The sequence below is a fragment of the Micropterus dolomieu genome, linkage group LG15, assembly GCF_021292245.1.
Source record: "Micropterus dolomieu isolate WLL.071019.BEF.003 ecotype Adirondacks linkage group LG15, ASM2129224v1, whole genome shotgun sequence".
NCBI classification, from domain to species: Eukaryota; Metazoa; Chordata; class Actinopteri; order Centrarchiformes; family Centrarchidae; genus Micropterus; species Micropterus dolomieu.
In genome coordinates this window covers 22,564,193-22,585,321 of record NC_060164.1, presented here as the reverse complement: position 1 = coordinate 22,585,321, position 21,129 = coordinate 22,564,193, and the positions used below count along the sequence as shown (strand labels likewise).

At 39.9% G+C, this 21,129-nt stretch overlaps 2 protein-coding genes and 1 non-coding gene across 5 annotated transcripts in view; 2 read left to right on the top strand and 1 right to left on the bottom strand.

Moving 5' to 3' along the window:
- LOC123984523 overlaps nucleotides 1–2,420 on the top strand; it is a 7,157-nt gene extending 4,737 nt beyond the window's left edge. Inside the window, exon 7 of the mRNA XM_046071444.1 lies at nucleotides 2,404–2,420. Within this exon, the coding sequence (XP_045927400.1) occupies nucleotides 2,404–2,420 (17 nt within the window). The remainder of the gene's footprint in view (nucleotides 1–2,403) is intronic.
- LOC123984158 lies at nucleotides 1,984–7,267 on the top strand. 3 transcript variants are annotated; one of them, XM_046070881.1, is made up of 7 exons: nucleotides 1,984–2,140; nucleotides 2,404–2,645; nucleotides 4,200–4,394; nucleotides 4,693–4,862; nucleotides 5,058–5,207; nucleotides 6,476–6,648; nucleotides 6,730–7,267. In XM_046070881.1, exons 2-7 carry the CDS (start codon nucleotides 2,460–2,462, stop codon nucleotides 7,185–7,187), a joined length of 1,332 nt encoding a protein of 443 aa, XP_045926837.1. In that variant the 5' UTR covers nucleotides 1,984–2,140; nucleotides 2,404–2,459; the 3' UTR covers nucleotides 7,188–7,267. The 3 variants fall into 3 exon arrangements, with proteins under 3 accessions (XP_045926837.1, XP_045926839.1, XP_045926836.1); XM_046070883.1 differs by having other exon boundaries at nucleotides 2,059–2,196; nucleotides 4,696–4,862; XM_046070880.1 differs by having other exon boundaries at nucleotides 2,059–2,196.
- Nucleotides 7,268–9,640: 2,373 nt separating this feature from the next.
- On the bottom strand, nucleotides 9,641–9,712 carry trnag-ucc. Its single transcript has one exon. It is a non-coding gene; the product is annotated as a tRNA-Gly (tRNA).
- Nucleotides 9,713–21,129: the final 11,417 nt, after the last annotated feature.

Here is a 21,129-nt window from a genome sequence, read left to right as displayed (position 1 = left end):
TGTGTGTGTAAGGTAGGTTGAGTCATCTGTCACTCTCCTCCAAGCCATCTCTTCTGTCAACATCTCCTTTACTTTATCTTTTATTCCTTTTTTTATTCCTGACCTTCGTCCTTCCCTTCTCTCTCTTCTCTCTGCACCTCTTTCCTGCCCTCCTCTCTACTCTATTTTCTTTCATCCTCACTTCACTCTCAGATGGAAATGAGACCTTTACAAAGAGAAAAAGCGGAAAAATCTGAGCGAAAGCCGTACTGAGTTTTCACCACTTAACCATGTATATGTGCAGCCATGTCCATTTCTGAGTGCTGATGTATGTGTGTGTATGTGTTTGAAGCTAAAGTTTTAAGTGATTTAAATATTTACTGCTCTCAGAGGAATGTGTGTGTCGACAGGGCCAAGCATCCGTAGAGAGAGAAAGAGAGGGAGAGTGAGAGAGACCCACCAGTGGTAGAGCTCAACACAGCATCAAACTGACAGAGGCTATCAAAATCAACAATAACGGAAGAAAAGGGGGGAGAGCAGGAGGATGGAAAGCAGACTGGAGGGACAGAAAAATGTATGGAAAGAAGGGAGAGGAGATGAAATATGAAAAAGTAATGTGTGTTTGTATGTGGTTTGTTTTGTGCATGCTGTGTGAATATTAAGTTCGCTGTTTTAAATGTTTTAACCATCAACATATGATTGTCAAATTCACTGTGACACCTTGGTATACTTACAGTAAAGTCCAATATCATTGTAAAAATGGGAGGAGAGCAGTATGTAGACCACCCTGACGTGACCTTCTTTGAGTACTTTGTTTGAATAAATGATATGAGAGCGTTGAGACTGAACCAAAACATTGAAGATGCAGACAGTAAAAACCAACACAATGAGCTGAAAGATGCTAAAACGCTCCGAAGATTTTAGAGGAACTGAAATATTGGGTGATAATTCTCTGTGGATGTGTCACAATGAGCTACCCCTTTCACATTACACATAGTCATTTAATTCACTGTTAATTCTGATTCAGATTCAGATTCATTCTTTATTGTCCTCAGTGGAGGAAATTTGTTTTCACAGACTGTACAAAGAGCACCTTCATTATAAAAACATTGATTAGAGCAGCTTGAAAGAATCAGTTAAATGTCACAACAGTACTCTCTATAATGTAATGAAATTACCATTATACGTTAATATATATCATGAGAGAGACTTTTTCTTTTACCTTCTGTTGTACCTAAATTATCGAACAGAATAGTGCTGGACGTGGCTTCCACTCAAAGTCAGCACACAACATGGCATATACTGCTTCTGCAAAATTAAATTGTAATTGTAATTGTTTTAAATCCTTTTAAAACACTGATTGTGAAAAACAAGTTCCAGGATAAGGAGGGAGGTCTGGCAGGTTTAATCTAAATGATTAATAGGCCAGACATCCACATTAACCTGAGCTACAGTCCACTACACAGTGTGGGGCATTTCATTACAGCTACGGCTGTGATACACACAAAACCCTGAAGCCTCACAGTGAACAAGCCTTTGTCCCAGTTAGCAAAGAACATCTCTCACGCCACATAAAATCCCAAATCCCCGTTGCACCACATTTTATCAAGTAAAAAAAAAAGTCAACATCGCACCACCACCAAGGCCGCTGTTCCATTTAGCTAAATAAAAAAAGCTGAAAGCCCTTGGCCTATTTTGTCAATGTTTAACACAGCCATAAAGAGTTTGTAGCTATTACTTTCATTCCCAAGGACCGCTGGCTTCTTCCAGGGAGTCCCCCAGCACAAGGAGGATTAGTTTAATTTCTGTATCAAGCATTCACTTAAGAAAGAGTGCAAAACAGCTATTCTCAAAGGCAACTAAAACCTTCTCAGATAGAGATTACAATCAGACATACAGACATTATTATAAGACCAAACCCTAACAGGCTGTCGTTCTTGGCCTTAAAGACATGACAAACCCCCACCCTGCAGTTGCATTTCCTGGAGACTGCAGCTAGGGGGAGGTCTAGGTTTACTGCTGAGCTACATGCTGCTGCTGTGTTGTCTTGGTTAATCTCTTCACTGCAGGTGGGGCACAGAGGAGGAAGAGGGGAGGTGACGAGGCAAGAAAGAGGCCGGCTGGCCAAAAAAACAACTCTGCATTGACAGAGAGATTAAATGTAACTGAAATGTTGCTGAAATGTTGGTGTGAAATGCTATGGGTGCTATTTTGGAGGTATTTAGGAAAATGTTACGTCCTGCTGATAGGATTAATTAAATATATATTTTGCTTGTGTCTTGGCTAAAACAAGTACACAAACTGTAATGACACTGTTATATTATCTGAGTGTGTGGTTTGATGTTGGCACCAGTTATTGAATACTGAAGGTTTCTTTTTGTACAGTATTACCTGCAGTTTTCTCTCTTTTCTGTTCTTCCTCAGATGCTGCCATAAACTAGGATAATTTATTGGTTTTCACCACGCATACAGACATCATTATGGGCCAGCTGTTGTCATCAGAAGAAGAGATTGCTCAAGTGAAGGATGCAATTGGTTCTCTCCTCTACGACGCCATGTTGGAAGGCGGTGCCATACCTGACCTCGGAGTCGTCCACCCTCTCCTCCTAGCCAATAACGATGAGGGCTCTGACTCCCCGGCCAGCCTCCAGGAACAACTGCAACAGGTTCATAAGATGTAAAAGATAGTGTGACAGTACAGGTGCATTAAAAAAAAAAAAATTATTATTAGAATTAATATTATAGATTCATAACACATATAGTGAAAAATGCAATCTTGATGTTTTAATCTTGATTAATGTTTACAGCTCTTGGAAATCAAAAATCCAGTATCTCAAAATATCAGAATTTTAGAATAATGAATTTAGAATAGAGAAATGTTGACCTGAGAAGAGCTCTAATCAGGTAACTAACTCAACACCTGCAAATGTTTCCCCAAATCATTCCTGAGTCTTTAATCTCTCAGTGCAATGTCCTTTTTTTTAGATGAAAGTAAATTTTGCATTTCATTTGGAAATCAAGGTCCCAGAGTCTGGAGGACGAGTGCAGAGGCACAGAATCCAAGTTGCATGAAATCCAGTGTGAAGTTTTCTCAGTCAGTGATGATTTGGGGTACCATGTCATCTGCTGGTGTTGGTCCACTGTGTTTTATCACGTCTAGAGTTAACGCAGCCGTCTAGCAGGAGGTTTTAGAGCACTTCATGCTTCCATCTGCTGACAAGCTTTATGGAGATGCTGATTTCTTTTTCCAGCCGGACTTGTCACCTACCCAAAGTGCCAAAACCACTAGGAACTGGTTTGCTGACCATGGTGTGCTTGACTGAACAGCCAACTCACCAGACCTAAACCCCATAGAGAATCTATGAGATATTGTCCAAAGGAAAATATGAGACACCAGACCAACAATACAGACGAGCTGAAGGCCTCTATCAAAGCAACCTGAGCTTCCATAACACCTCAGTAGTGCCACAGGCTGATTGTGTATAAAATATTTACTGATACATTTCAGGCATGCCGCATTGATGCAGTAATTCGTGCAAAAGGAGCCCCGAATTAAAATATATTTCAGAAGGTCGACATTTCTGTATTATAAATTTGAGATTCTGGATTTTTGATTTCCATGAGCTGTAAGCCGTATTCATCAAGATTATAACAGAAAAGGCTTGAAATATTAAACTGATGTGTAATGAGTTTAGAATATTTTAAAGTTTAACGTTCTTTAATTAAATTAGAGAAAGAAAATGGAACTTTTCAGCGATATTAAAATTATTTGAGATGCACCTGTATATGAGCAAAACATTGAGAAGAGATAGAATGACTACAAAACATTAGGTGACCTGTTCCCTCTGAAATGGACTTGAGCGGGTGAGCTTCTCATTGATTTCACCTTTAAAACCATTCAGTCATAAAGTGTAGATGGAGATGAACAGGACGGGAATGAAAGATGTTCAACCTTGAGACGGTTTAAAAAAGAGCGATAGTGCAAAATGAAGCACCAGAAGTACCAGAAATGCAGTCCTGTTGGGGATGTTCAAAGGTTACAAATCAATACAGTGGCCAACAAGGAGCAATATGATGATGACTAAATGCTTTTCACAGTTCTTAAAAAGAAGGGAGCGCAATCTACTCACCAAGATTTTTTATTTTATTGAGACAGATGGTAAGAAACAGTTACCATTTAAGCATGCCATGAACATTTCTCTTCATTTCTCTTCACCCAGCTGAAGGGCGACATTGAGAACAGGGCGCCGACCTACCTGAGGGATCTGATCGGCCGATTGTCAAGCTTCTCAGATGAGCCCCGCCTGGCCGGCCTGGTGGGATTAGTGGTTACTATGGTGATGGACATGGCCTACACATCATCAAAGCAGTCATCAGGTGTGAAAGGGAAGTCAGCGGGGTCATCATCATGCCAGGTAAAGCCTCTGATAGAAAATGATGAAGGGAATTTGTAAAAGTAATGTTTGCTGAAATATTAAAACAGAATATATTCTTGTATTTGCAGTATTTACTGATACTGTACATTTTAGCAAACTGTGTTCATCAGCCTGCCAATGAATACTGTCAGCTGTTTGAGTGTAACAAGAAAAAGTTACAAAAGGTTGCAGAACGTGATGAAGGGACACAGAAAGTGTACAACACTAATGAATCCGCCAAACCTGAAAAATCAGGATTATTGGAACAAAGTTCCCACTCATGAATTATTGTCTTCAGCAGAGAGTCTCGGAGCTCCAGGAGGTGATGGAGGAGTACCTGAAGCGCTGTAGGATCAACCTAAGTGACAAAAGCAGGCTGATCCAGGACTCCATCAGACTTGAGGCCCAGCTTAGCCTCATCCTTACACAGCTGAAGGCCTGTCTGCTGGGGGGAGACTGTGACTCCAGGTGAGAGAATACAGTAGAAGTGAGCACAGTGGAGTTGAGGATGGTATCATACAGTAGAGCAGCATGCATACAATAAAGTAAAGCATACAGAGTAGAGCAGTTGACACAGTTGAGTACTATCAGTACAGTCATATGCAGTAGCACATTGTGCAGTGGTCATAAGGAGTTTGTTTTGTTCTTACTTTGTTCCTCCAGGTCTCTGAGACACTGGGCCAGTGGAGCGGCATTTGACACCCAGGTGTTGGGTCACCTAGCTGGTCTTGAGGGTCAGGCAGAGCCTCTGGCTGCAAGGGCAGCACTGGAGCAATACAAGGAAGATCTCGCACAGATTATACCTGCTTACAGGTAATGCAGCCAACATGTTCATGTGATCCCCTAATAGGTTTGTAGGGTGCTGGCTCCATATGACACATGACACACTGTGGGCCAATGTGGGCTACAAGTTGGGAATATGTTGGTTATCATTTCGGCTATTGACGATTGAAGGGAAGATCAGGGATTGTTTTTTTATGCGTCGATATTAAGGCGACTCACACTCACTATCAGAACTAAGATGACATAAAAAGTCCAGAATCCGCACCACACTGCAGGGTTTCCCATTTATTGATTTATTTGTGGCGACACGACAAAATAACAACGCTGACTGCCACAAACTATTAAATATGAGTAAAACCATAACTCATTTCAGAGCCACATGCAGCGCTCGCTCCCTCTCTCTCACAAACAGAAACAAAAGTGAACTGAAGTGAAAAAACTGAAGTGAAAGTTATTATCTATTTAGTTATAAGCAAGCATGTAAGGAGCCTAGCTAATAAGGATAGCTATGTTAACGTTAGAATACAGCTGGTTTGTAGAGGTTAGCACGCTGTACATAGCTGCTAGTCAATATAGATTTATTTACTATTATCATTTGTGGTAGACATGAGAAGTGAGGTTGCACATTTTGATAATTTTATTTTTGCCCTTTTTGGCCCAAAATGCCAGCTCATCACTGACCCATGCCTAAAAGAGCAACTTTTTAGTGAGATAGGGTGGAAGAGTCAACTCCAATGTATTGAGGTGGCATATTTGTAATAACTAGTGTTTTAGAAAATGTCTGGAGTTGACCCTTTAGTTCTAATGTTGTATGTTTGGGTTTAAAACATGTTTGGCCAGCAATAAATAACACGAGCCATTCACAGTGCCCATGGAGTCTACTTTTTACTGATGATGTTTTGGTGGAGCAGGAGACAACCTATGCAGGAAGTGTACTACACAGCATACAGTCCAACTACAAACACTGAAGCTTTTTTTAAGACCATGTTGTCAGACAGTAACACACAGCACTTCAGTGGAAGCAGGAGCCTAATAAAGCATACTGACAGTGAAAACCACAGCATCACAGGCCTGGCTGTCTACTATGAGACAAGCTCTCATAGTAACACAAAAAAAGCCCATCATTGGTGCTTACAGTAAAAATATCCAGCCAGAGAGGCAACAGCTGCAGTCGTGGCATAATTAACAGCATGTGAGCAAACATGAAAGCCAAAACTTAATAAAACTATATATTTTTAAAAAAGTGATACAATTATTTGTTGACTGAAATGTTTCTTCCCCCCATCTCTTCATTATAGGCGTTATAAGACCAGTACTGTGTGTGTTGGGAAATGTCGAGGGGGTCTTCTAGCATCATGTGACACCTCCAGCGAGGTGCCAGAGGAGGGATCCATGACGGGACTCACTGTGACAGACAGAGAGACCGGAAAGAGTGTGACCATCCCTCTATCTGCCATGGAGATAGAGACAGGTAGACTATCCTTGAAGTAACTAAGAAAACTGCTTATGCCTTTCTCAGTTACTTTTAACTGAACTAAGCTGAACTTTACAGGGAGAAGAAGGACGGTCTCTGGTCCTGATACCACCTGCGCACCTGTGTCCTCCGACATTAACCTGGACCTGATCACCTCGGATCAGTATGCCGAGGCATACCTTGACCATCTGTTCTCTGACAAGGGACCTGTGGCAGAGCTGAAGAACTACTTTGTCAAGGCTAGTGACAGTCTGAGAACGCTAAGATCTGAACCAGGATGTACAAACAAGACAGGGTTGAGAAGTGGAACAGAACAAAGCGATGGAATGCATCTTGAAGACCGAGCAGAGGGTGTAAATGGAAAACAAATAATGGACAGGGGCAAAGGTGATAAACAGGGAAAGACGGAAAGGAGAGGAAGACGAGAAGAGGTGGAGGAAAGCGAGCAGAGAGAGGAAAGTTTGAAACTGAGTATCGTGGAAACGCAGCCGGATGAGAGCCTTGATCATAGCCTTCACAGTGCAACAAGTACATGAAAGCCATGACAGCAGCAGCAATCATAAGATGTTGGTCGTTTGTTGAAGAGAAACATTAAACTAAACTCAGAAACATGAAAGATTTTTGCAGTGTTTGTAATGTCTGCAGTGCAATATAAAATAATAATATAATAATCTTTATTTGTAGAGCACTTTTCAAAAACAAGTTACAAAGTGCTTTAACAAGTGTAAAGACAATAACAGAATAATAAGAGACAATAATACAAAAACAATACAAGATAAAAGCATGAAAACATTGAAATGACTAAAATATACGTTTAAGATAAATATAAAACTAGTAAAATAGAATAAAATAAAAGGGATAAAATAAAGTCAAATAAGATCGGGAAAGGCTCTCTTATAAAAGTATGTTTTAAGAAGGGACTTAAAAGAGTTCACTAACTCAGCTGACCTGATTTCCTCGGGCAGGCTGTTCCAGAGCCTCGGGGCCCTGACAGCAAACGCTCTGTCCTCTTTAGTTTTCAGTCGAGACTCTGGAACAGACAACAGACCTCTGCCCGAGGATCTCAAGGTACGTGCTGGTGTGTATGGGACTAAAAGGTCAGAAATATAACAAGGCGAGAGGCCATGAAGAGCTTTAAAAGTGATCAATAGAATTTTAAAGTCAATTCTAAAACATACTGGGAACCAGTGTAATGAAGCTAAAACAGGAGTAATGTGGTCATATTTCTTTGTTCTGGTTAAAAGCCTGGCAGCTGAGTTCTGGACAGTCTGGAGTCGATCAATAGATTTTTGGGTTAAACAGGTGAAAAGGCTGCGTGATGAGATGAAGGCGTGTAAAATGGTCTCGGTGTCCTTAAAAGTTAACATAGATTGAATTTTTGCTATATTTCTAAGTTGATTGAACAAGCTTTGTGGTGTGCTGCTCGAAATTTAAATTACTATCAAACCAAACACCAAGGTTCTTTGCCACAAGCTTAATGTGATTTACTAGGGAACCAGCAGATGGCAGTATTTGTTTTGCCATCTGCTGGGACCCAATGACCAGGATTTCTGTTTTGTCTGAGTTCAGCTGGTGGAAATTATTTGACATCCATTTTTTAACTTCACAAACGCAGTTGTTAAGTGAACTCAGCATTTCAGGGTCTGTGGATCTGACGGGCAAGTATATTTGTGTGTCATCAGCATAAATATGAAAAGAAATGCCATGTTTATGGATAATATGTCCAAGGGGAAGCAGATACAAGGAAAGAAAAATGGGTCCTAAGACCGACCCCTGAGGCACACCATATTTAACCATATATCATACCATATATCAAAGTGAACTTCAGTGTTATTTCTATTAAGTCTGTTTCACACAGGCTTTTCAAACCTGGACATTTTAATAATACATATAAGTCAATTTTATTAAGTGTTGACAAGTTGTTAAAAAAAAAAGTGTATGGATGCTCAAAAAATACTGGGGCACTCAAAATGTGTATCACCTAGTTTCACTCTGACACTGTTTTGTACAGGCCTATTGGCTCAATACCAAAGTACAAAGTGAAAATATAACAAGAATCATACAGTTACAACAAATGTACTAGCTGTGCCAAAGCAGCCAAGTGGCTTAATGTATGGCTCCTCTTTTAATTAAATAGCAAATCTCAGGAGCATAATCGCTACTGACAACAATCAGGCAAATCCAAGACTACACTATCTCGGCAACCTTTACTATCTAAAGAGTCCTTTTTGGCCAGAAAGAAAAACCTGTTCCGAGCTGGAAAAAGAAAGCCCTTTGCAGGTTTCACAGCCTATTAGTGTAAAACAGCAATAAGATGATAATATGGTTTTCATCTTCACATATAAAAAGTCTGACATTTGGGGAAACAGTGTAGACTACGTATGTACTGCCTTTGAGCACCAAGCATCAGCGATCTAAAACACAGAGTTCCCCTATTCTTATTTTGCCGGAGTCTTGCGGTAACAGCTCAGAACACGGTTCACGTCCTGAGTGCTTGATCCGGGATAAGCAGGTGTTTGTAAAGATGTGAGCACAACAGTCTCTGATTTCCGGCGATATGAGTCCCATTTTGTCCAGACCGGACCTTAGGTAGCCGCCTTAAATCCAAGCTGTGCCAGCATGGCTCCAATCGTGGCTCTCTTTCTTCCCATCTGAGCAATCACCGCACTGGCTGTGTTGTCTGATCGGTCCGTTTGACTTGGCTGGTTATCTTGGTCCGCTGCGCTTTAATCCACACGCGGCTCGGGGGTTGCCGACTGCGCTGCTGCTACAGTTGTAAATCCACCAGACTGTAAATGGTAAGAGTTATCAATGAGGGATTTCTTACAAGGCTCAAGTGGCAAGTTTACTAAATGAGTGCCTTACAGTTTATAAATAATGCATGTCAGAAACCTCTGCAATTATTCAGTGCGTTGCTCAAAGGTACCTTGGCAATGTCAAATAGATGACGTGGCAGCTCTCCCGCACCACCCTGTCACAAAACAAAAACTGCGTTGGCCGGGAATCGAACCCGGGTCAACTGCTTGGAAGGCAGCTATGCTAACCACTATACCACCAACGCTTTGTGCTATTTCATGAAAGTACATTACAATGACAGCCCATCAATTTCTGCAGTTTTTCTGTGGTGTCCGAACAATAATGCTGCGATGATGTGTTGGGAAGAAACCCCGCTTGACACTGTTCTTGATCATAAATGTTTATTAAATCAAGGAGTTCAGCATCAATTACAAGCTCTGAAGCAGCTTGGAGAGTTACCCAGCTCGATGGCCACTCTGTCTCTCTGTTCATCAAACATATAGCTTATATAGGATATGTTTAGGTATCTGTTAGGTACCATAGAGGGGTCTGAGTCTGCAAAATAAAAGGTCAAACCCATAGAAGGGTACAGTACTATTTTGAAGTAACAAAACAAGGGGTTAGAGGTCTGTCTGCAACAGCGTAGCTACGGCAAAATATGTTTCTGTGGTCCTGCTGAAGAATCAGCGTAGCTTGTAAAAGTAAACATAAGGTTAAGAGAAACACATGTAGTATGTTAATATTATGTGTCTTAGGTAAGTAGTTGTGTAATGTACAGTAAAATAATGAGCTTCCTTTTCAAAAGTTTTCTTACTTTTTATCATAATGCAGGACAGACCCTCTCCCACACAGCCACGTTTTACATAATCAAAGTTATGTTCTTTAGTTGATCAAAACAATTTACTAAATGTGACTTTCTGTTGGTACCAAACTCAAAGGTAACGGGCACAACAACCTGTCCACCACCTGCACATAATCATTTTCCCTATGCAGGTGAAAGAAAATGCATGCTGGAAAAGCTGGAAATACATTTTGAGTGACGTTCACTGGAGAAATGGCACTTTCTATTAAGTGTTTCTCACTCAGAAAGGTTGAAAAGATGCTTTCTCTCTCAGTATTATAGTGTACGATGCAGCAGGTGGGCGAGCAGCACAGGAAGGAGCTCTTATGTGGCGTAGCTGGCAGTACAGTGTGAATGTCAAGCCGGGAAGGAGAGTGGTGTGTGTGGATTTTTGTGTGTGGGTGTGTTGGCGAAAGTCTGTGAGTTGGATTGTGTGTGATTGCATGCGTGTGTGTGTGTGTGTGTGTGTGTGTGTGTGTCTAGATTAGAGAAAGATATGGCAATGTGAAGAATCCAGGCATGTGCAAAATGTTGTGTGCCTGTGAGAATGAAAAGTGGGAGAGTGATTTTGTGTGTGTGCATACAAAGGCAGGTGTGTTAGTAACTCAGTGAATAAGCGATAATTGAGAGGTAGTACAGAAAGAAAGGGAGAGTGGTACAAGTGGTTGATGGTTTTTCTATGCGTGTGTGTGTGTGTGTGTGTCAAGTCTTGCTAACTGTCGATGAGTCACACTTCACAGCTCCAATTACTGGTCTCTGCTCAGCTAATGCTGTCTGATTGGTGTTATTACTCTCTCGCTCCTTTATTCTCTCCCTCCCTCTCTTTCGTTTTTTCCTTTTCTCCCACTGGCTATCAGACTAGTGTGACTTTATTATTCAGTGTAATGTAACTGACTAGTTTGGTACACAAGCTAATGAAAAGCAGTACATGCAATTCATACACACATACAGCAGCACATATAAAATTGCAATGCTTTGCATAGCATTCATCCTCTCTTTCTCTGCTCATGTTAAATTTTTCTCTTGTGCTGCTTTTGATGTATTTTTTCTTTTTAATCTTCTATCTCTATAGAGATTCTGACAATTTATCTCAGTTCAGATTGATTTATTGGCACGGTAGCATTTTCCTTTCATAGCTAAATACATATAAAGACATCATGAAGGGAACATTTGAGCATATTGCACCAGAAAAATGCTGACTGGCATCGATCTAGACAAGAGACAGTGTAACATTGAGTGACTTCAAATCATGCTTTGTTGTGAAGAAGAAGAACATGAGAAGGACCCAATTATTTGCATGGAGTGCCCTTACCACCCATTGGGTGGTATATACCGCTGTTTTGTTAGTGCTCCTGGCTGTTGTAACGACAGTCATTATGGTGGAGCCACCCAAGGCCTTTCATCACTTTCCAGGAAACTAAACAAACGTTCACTTTTGGCGTCAGGTGAGGATGCTGTTTAGACTTGGCTTCAGGTGACTCCCATGACTATAACAAATGTCGTTACAACAGTCAGTCAGAACTTAAATCATCATAGAGTATCTTCAATCAAGTCCAGTTGCCGTTGACCTTCCATGGATATATTCATACTAACATATCAATATACATCTACATATGCTTTAATTTTTTGTTACATTTGCTGAAATTCTCTTTACATGACAGCAATCAATAAATCAAACACTCAAAAATGGAAAAAAAAATCAGGAAGCACAGCCAATTATTTCCCTCAGTCTCGAATGGAAAAATGAAATGATGGCTGGCCTACATGCCTGTCTAACTACCTGCAAACAGTCATGCCCGTGCACTCACTGCACATGAAAAAATGTTTTTGGAAGGAGGCAGGAAGGGAGGGGGTGGGATTTTTTTCAGGAGGATACTTTGAAAATTTAGCTGCCTTTTGCTAGTTTCTCCAACCCCAGCTTTTTAATTTTAAAAAGTGTTTTAATTTTAAGGTTCTGTTGTTCTCTGTGATTTTTCTGTCTTTCTCCTATACCTCTCTACCTAACTGCGGTGGAACATAAATGGACTAAAATGGATAAAAACGCCCACATCTAAAATAAAACCCCAAGATGGCCAGAGTGTCCTTATTAAAGTAGGGTAACTCTACCTGGTGGCCTGTGTTTATGTGTGAGTACATACAAGTGAAGTCAAGAGCCTCTATGTCTGGATCTGTGTGTGTGTAATTGAGATCATGTTGGCATGTTGCTTTTCCCATCTCGCCTCTCTAGCCCTGAGTGTGTGTGTCTGTGCTCATATGAAAGCGTCGCCGCGGCAACAGAAAAAAGCCACAGTATCTTGACATCATCACACCCACAGGCTCACTGTAGAGAACAGTGGCTGACACAGAGTAACCTGCCATAGAGAGAGTGTGTGTGTGTTTGTGTGGGTGTCTGCAAGTCAAAGAGTAGGAGGACTTGGTCATTAATTTCTGGCAAGCGGAAGGGTGGAAGACAAACAAGTGAGAGAAAGAAACAGAGAGAGACTGAAAAACCCGTGAATGTGTAAAGTAAGGGAGAGACATGAATGATCCAGAACGACGGATGCTGTTAAGACCCCGAAAACTTGGCTTCAAAACTAAATATTTCTCTTTAGCATTGATATTCTTGACATTGTGTGGCTGTGGTTTGATCACGGACCAGGTAACGTTAAAGCAGCATTGAACACACAATGTGCAGATGTTGCTTTTGGTTGTTTGAGTTGTTTGATAGGCTGTGTCATTAACAAGCAAGTGGGTCACCTGCTGCCGTGATAACGGATCGGGGGTGGAAAAATATGGACAAAAAAGACGACAGCGTAGTCTCCCAAAGTCGGCTCCTTCACACACACACACACACACACACACACACACACAGTGGCCAGCAGAGAGAGACGTCGCAGTGGAGACGGTGAAGTTAAGTTAGCTCCAAACTACTCGAGTTGCCAACAGCCATGCTCGTTACTGTAAGTACGTGCAGTAAAACCTTCGCGAGTGAAAAGACAATACTTTATCAATACACCTGTCTGTAAGGTAAACATGTAGAAAGGGTTCATTCAATCATCTCTGTCCTCAGTCTCTCATCCTGTATGTTTTATACAAGCACAGCCAACTTTAGCTTGGCAATTAGCCAAATGTTACAAACAAGCTAAATAGAAAGCTGTCTGTCTGTAGCATAGACTGGTCTGTAGTATAAACAACCAGGCAGCTAATATGCACGCTTCAATATATGTTTATTTATTGCAAGTCATGTGTAATTTCAATATATGACAATGTTATCACACTTTGAATATTTTCCTCATACCGTGCAAGCCTACCTCATGCCCGTTGGGTCTGTTCTTACCAAATAACCTTCACCAAATAATAGTTAAGTATTGATAGTGGTATCGATAAAGAATCGGATCATTAAGCATTATCAATAGAAATTAATGATCCTCATCTCTACACATTACACAGTCATTCAATCCATCATCATTATTAAAACACATTGATTAGTGCAGCTTCCAGAGCTAAATAAGACTTAAGTGTTAAAGCATCATACCGGTGGTTTCACATGTTTTAGCCCATTAACTTCAATTTGCATACACGTTAAATTATTGCAGAGTCATATAGGCTCTCAGATTGATTTTCATACCTTCAAGGCAGCCTTTGGAATAAAGTCATTTCATTAAGGGAAAATGAACTTTCGCTGACTTGGAACTTGCTTGTGATAGATAATCAATCACAGTGACCAATTTATTTATCAAAGTTCCATTATTGTCAGTTGTGGGACCACTGGTGTGTACACTTCAAGTTTTTGATTGTTGAAGGTGCCAAAATCACATTGTGCTCTTCACAACATCAATGTATGCTTAGTCGTAGTCTTTTGGCTCCCAGCCTATAAATGCAATACTTTTCGGCAGTCAATTCTAAAATGTAAAGTACAACATCAAGGAGACAAAATGGTCCATCATCTAACAGAACTAACATTATGAAGTCTTACTTACCACGTATAGACAATTCAGAACTCACGATAAAGCTATCTCATTTGGTGATAACTTGCAAACGATAATATAGTATTTTTTAAGCCTGTGTCCATTATTTTAGTGAACTATAAAAGCCAGGATTATTTTGTTCGACTCAAAAGTTCATTAGGGGAAAAAACAAATACTTTATTTTATGTGTTTCAGCAGGGCTAATACAACTTTGATAATTACATCAGTGATAATGTAAATTATGGAAACTGCAATTATTTTGTGATAAATTGTTTTAGGATGTGACTATGTATCAACCTGCTGAAACTAAAAATAAAATATATACAAGCCTGTATTGTCAGTTCAGGTAAATTTAAAAATCTAATTTGCTGTTTGCTTGTGACTCAAACACACACATCCACACAATGAATACTCCGACATGTTTCCTCAATTAAACATCTGCTGCATTAAAATAATCTGGGGGAAAAAAACTAGTTATAATTAATGGACAGGTCACGAGAGACAATGAACCATCCTGGCATCACACAGGAATGTTTGTACATGATTACATCTCTTGGTATCTTAAGCCTTACAGCCATTTACAATATGTGCTTGTGTTGATCACAGTCAGAAAACAATATTCAGTAGCAGTAGTCCAAAAGGTTTAACATTCATGCTTTTTGTGCAAATTATAGCATTTAAAAATGCTCCAGATATGTTGGATTTCACCTTACTCCATTTGTTTGTGTCCCTAAAGGAAATGAAGTTAGTTACTTCAAGTCAAAGTATTTTCCTAAAACTTTTCCTGTTCACGGTTGGGGAATGGTTGAACAAATAAGCTGAGGGGTCTCCTCCACCCGACAGAACTGGGTCATGGATTCATAGTTGTCATTTATAGCCGCAATCCAGGGCTTGTCCAAAGGCCAAATGTAGTCACCAGGCACATGTACACCCAACAGTGTTCAGAAGTCGACATCTACTGGACTAGCAATAGCAGTTACAACAGACAAGATGTTTTCTAAATTCACAGACCACACACACACACACACATACACACACACACACACACACACACACACACACACACACACACACACACACACACACACACACACACACACAGCGGATATGGGGAGAGTTCATGTTCTGGTATTTGCTTGACATTTAATTTCAATCCGTTTCATGTGTGAAACATCTGCTCTAACATGGCTACAAACACACACACACACACACACACACACACACACGCAAGCAAGCACACAGTACGTGAAATTACTTCATGCTCCTATTTAAAGCCTGTGAATGAAGCCAATCAGGCAGCCAGTAATTTGCAGAGTTAATTTTTTAGTATCTGATGATAGTCTGGTAGGCCTTTACTACATATTTTATATGTGTGTGTATGTGTGTGTGTGTGTTGGTTCTACCTGGACCTTTAGTGCTGGGACGAAGCTGCGACCGTCTCATTACTACAAACTAACCCCTGGCCTGTCCAGACATCCACTTCCTCTCTCTTTTTGATATCACTACCACATAAATGCTGCTTGATCTGCTGGATGTGGGATGGCAGAGTTGGAGAGTGAAAAATATGTGTTAGAACATTTGAAGAAAAGCATCATCAAGGCGAAATGTAAAAACATTGACACAACAAGAGAATGATCAATTCAGCAAAATGCCAATGATAACAAGTATGTATGTGCATAAATGTATTTTTGAAACTTTGCCCTGATTTGGCTTCTGTAATATTTCAAGGGAGGATAAATAACATCATAGGCATCTTTCACTATTGAAAGAAATATTCATTATTTTATTAAATGAAGCCAGCTTTGGATTGCTTATAATTTGATATAATCATTGAGATATAATGAGAAAGACAGCTGTGTATCATCAGCAAAACAATGATACTGGATTTCAAAACCGCAGATGATCGGTGGCCTGTACTACGAAGGGAGTTCAACCTACTCAGAGTTAACTCAGGGTCATCAAGCAATCTCAAGGTTGACAAACTCTGACCGTCTACACTGGAGTTAAACAGCACTACGACAGTGAATAAGATGACCCTCTGAAACTCTCCAGAAGGATATCGTGGTAATGCCTTGCATCCTTAACCATGAGATTGTATTCTAGCTGCTTTTTCAAAAAAGCAACTTGTGTAACTCAAGTTTCGTTTTTCTTCCATCCAAGTTGAGCCTGTCTACATTTGTTTCATGCTTTCTGTTATCCAAGGAGCATGATACAGGACTGCAAGAGAACTATTTTTTAAACATGCCACGAAGTTTAAGGTTGATAAACAATTCTCATTAAATCTATTCATCATGCCGCAGGGATGTGCAGAGTTTGTTGTAGGTTTACAGTTGTATTTGCCAAATAATTAAATACAGTAATACTTTTGGCCTTTGGAACCTTGTCACCACCTCAAATTACATTTAAATCAAGTCTCTCCTGGATGTTTGAAAATTTCTATTAATAAGTCTGTGCACAAGTCTGGCAGTTATTGTTATTCCAATGCTGCCCAAGCTGTCATTTTCAACCTCTAAGACTGGCAGAATAATGTCTGACTCAGAAACAGAAAAAAGGCATAAAGAGATGTAGAAATATATGAAGGGTCATATGCAGACCAAATTAATGTCTAGACAGTGAAACAATGTTAGATTGACATTTTAAAACTTAAAGAGTCAGTGTTCATTTTCCCTGTTATACTGTAAATGTAGACTGGTCACTCTCCCCACTTAAAGCCCTAGAGGAAATGTTTTTTGAAACTGTTACGCTTGTGAAGGGCACCAGCGGAAGAGTGGCATTAACCTCATGCTGTAGACAAATACATAAACAAACAGACACACGAAGATAAATAAAATAAAACAACCAACCCACACAGAGACATTGATATTATATTTGCAGTTGACACACTGTAAATTCTGTAAAGTGTCAAAGGTGCATTTATAATCTTTATTTTATTTATGAATGATGAATTTAGCATTCTTTTTACATTTATTCATTTAGCTGACGCTTTTATCCAAAGCGACTTACAATTGCTGTACGTGTCAGAGGTCACACGCCTCTGGAGCAACTAGGGGTTAAGTGTCTTGCTCAGGGACACAATGGTGGATGGATCACAGTGGGGGATTGAACCCGTGTCTCTCACACCAAAGGCAAGCGTCTTATCCATTGCATCATCACCACCCCCAACACATTACATTTGAGGGATCTTTTCCCTGTTAATGAAAGCAAGCAAAGTCAGTTTCAAGAGCATTAAATTAATCATTGATCATACATTTACATCTATTATGCTATATATGTCAGAGGTCGCATGCCTCTGGAGCAACTAGGGGTTAAATATCTTGCTCAGGGACACACTGGTGTCTCACAGTGGATTCGAACGCCGGGTCTCTCACACCAAAGGCATGTGTCTTATCCACTGTGCCATCCATCATCCTTTAGTCAGAAGGACTTAGATATCAGCGGGGTGATGGTCTTCAGGTACACCTTATGAATTAGTTGTATGGGCGCTATAAATGGCCACAATCATCAAGTAATTTTAATTATGGAGCCTAATGTCACACATCACAAATGTGTGACTCAAGGGGCTTTACAATGTGTACAGAATAAAAAGAAAATGGAAGAAACCTCAGAACGAGCAACAGAGGAAGGATCTCTCTCCCAGGATGGACAGACATGCAATAGATGTGTACAGCATAGACCAACATAGTAAAATTACAGTTTGGACAATCAGAATGACAAAATGAAAGATAGATCGTAAACATATATGAAGTATATGGATCCGGGAGAACGTTGAGCAACGCCAAACAGACCACATAACCTCATCTCTAGCATGGAGACCTGGAAAGAGGACAGACTATACAAACTCAAGCACACCAATAGAACGAATAGAAAAGAAACAAACAGAGAGAGAGAGACAAGAGTAACTCTAAGTAATGATTGTGAGAAATTATAGCTGTTCTGGTGCTGGTGGACAACCTTTTCGATGCGACACAATCTGTGAAATTGCGCTTTCAGGTCTAATGAGTGGTTGATCGTTACGCAAACAGATGTTTAAAGGCATTCCTGTGTCCAACAGTGGTAGTGGAAATGGGCTTGTGTATGTGCCTACAGTTCCACACACAGTCTCATGAAAAGAATGTATAAGCATATTTCTGCATACACACAGTTTTAGTCAACAAGTTGGTGAATCTATGCAGATTTTTATGCATCTGACCCTTGGCGTGGTTACAGTGGAGATAAGTTAATAATTAGTAAGCTAATGTCCATAGAATGTAAACAAATACATTGATTAAACCACTGCAGATAAACTAAAATAAAGAATGTTTTCTTTTTTAAATCATGATATTTTTTCAGGGCGATCTACTTTGTTAACAACAAGAAGTAACACTGTCAAAAAGTGAAAACGGTTATCCAGTCCCAGGGCAGTCTCTTTCTGACAGTGTTGCAAAGCCTTTGAAATGTTGTCACAGAAACAAGAAGGGCAGAGACAGATTGGTTGCTATCTTAAATTTAGATATTTCACATGCCACTTAAATTATACAACAGTAAGTACAATTTAAAGTACATTGTGTGTGTGAATGTCTCGTCACTTTTTTGAATGTATAGGCTTTGGGTGAGAACTGACAGACAGCTAAAACAAAGACGGGTGAGTGAACAGTGGAGTGAAAGTGGTTCTGCATGCTTGACAGCCAACACAGACTTTCTGACAGTTTAGTCATCATTCAGTGTTCAGGCGCAACCATGCACACACATACAGACATAAATTCACACTATTTCCAAGCATGCTAACCTGCTAGCAGAGGCCGTCCAGACTTAGGTACTAACTCTAGAAATCAAATGTGACAGCATAATGGGATTTTAGACAGACACGGCAGCGGTAAAAGGCAATAAAAAGCTTTAAGGCAACACCTGTACACAAGAAACAACAACATAAAACACACTGCAACAAATAGTCTGATACACACACATTCTGCAAGAAGTAAACATCATGAAAATGTCTCATCAAATTCACTTAAATTTAAAATGCACAAATACTAGACAAAGTTGTTTACAATAAAACACAAACTTCCACAAACAGGGAGTGGATTTAATTGAAATGGGAAGAATCCATCACTGCACACAGAGAATGGACCCCTTCACTTCACCTTCACCTTCACTGGAAGGTTGACCAGAAGTGTGCTCTTATTTACAGCAAATGCTTAGAAAGGTCACTTTTATTTATATAGCATTCATAACAGAAGTTATCTCATTGAACTTTATATAAAGAGAGCAGGTCTAGACCGTACTCTGTAATCTTATTTACAGGGATCAATGATTAGTTTTCCCCCCCAACACTGTCTGGTTGGTCAGCTAATTGTGGCGTATTACCGTGTTGTTGTTGTTGTTTTTAGTTTACAGGCCATTTGCTTCTGCGTCAGGTTTATATTGACCCGTTTATAGCAAATGGTTACACATATATAGATTTGAGGATCCTGGCAGCAATTATGATTGTGTTTGAGAACTAATCCCTTGGAGTGGTGGAGGAAGCTGCGGCAGTGAACGGTGTTGGCATGAGCATATCAGCATAGTCACACTACAAGGGTCACGTTTTAACGGCCGTGTTGCACACCTTTAAGATGACCTCAACAACGCACACAACATCAATTAATTGTTCAATTAAAGTGTCCCAGTAAGAAAGTAAGATGATAGTGTGATGCAGTCTGCACAATATCAGAACCCTGAAATCAAAGCAGCTAAATGGAAGTCTGCTATCAAGCCAGTACCACATTTTTTGTTTACCAGAATAACAAAAAATAACATAAAGTCAACAGGTTGTTACATACTTAACACTACTTTACTGTTTTGGCCTTGTGTGCAATGACAACGAATAGAGAATATGGTGAGTAAAATGTAGAAAAATTGAGTTTCCTGTTCATGAGGATCAACACATTCTACACCCTGTAACAGCACAAATATGTGATAAGCTAAATAACACAAACGGTGCTGCTCAAAACTAAAGCTGTGCATTTGTTGAAAACAAGAACTCCATTGACAATTTATTTAAATCTGCTACAATATAGATAGCTGATTTAATGAGTCCATTAGCCAAACATTTAATTCTCACTAATGTTCTATCCATTGGTAGGTTAAAAGGAGTTTTTCTTTTAATACAAATTAATAATTAATCTCTGAATTTTCTCTGACAAAGAAAGACAGAAAGTATGCACTAAAAAGGAAAGCAGCAGCAGCAGAGAATGGAGACAATGCACACTAATTATTTTTTCATGGGATACATGAAAAAACAGGCAGAATTAATCAGCAGTGATGCAGCCATCGCTTCCATCTCTGACACAATGACAGAAAACAGACAGTTAATGAGATGGCAGCCTTTCAGACAAATGTCATTTTCATCAACGACAGTCAGAACATATAAAAGAAAATGGATGTTTGTTTGTACATATGGTTGAGAGTGAGATGGAGGGAGAGAGCGAGTTACACGCACACAAGAGCTGGTCACAATTCTCATTTATTTCCACTAAAATGTAAACTCTAATGTAAATTTTCATTATAATTAAGCTTTCATATTAAAGCTTTTCATTACAGATTGAATGTAACATACACACACACACACACACACACACACACACACACACACTCCCTCTATCCCCATGGGGACATCTTATTTACATGATGCATTCCCTAGCCCCATACCCTAACCTTAACCATCATAACTACATGCCCAACCTTAACCCTTAACCTTACCCTAACCTTATTGTGGCCTGAACCCATAAATCAAGCCTCAACCTTCAAAAAGCACCTGTGGACAATTTGACCAAAAACTGAGGTCCCCACATTGACACGAGTCCCCACCAAGATATAAATACTGAAACACACACACACACACACACACACACTCTAGAAAGGCACTGGACTCTTAGG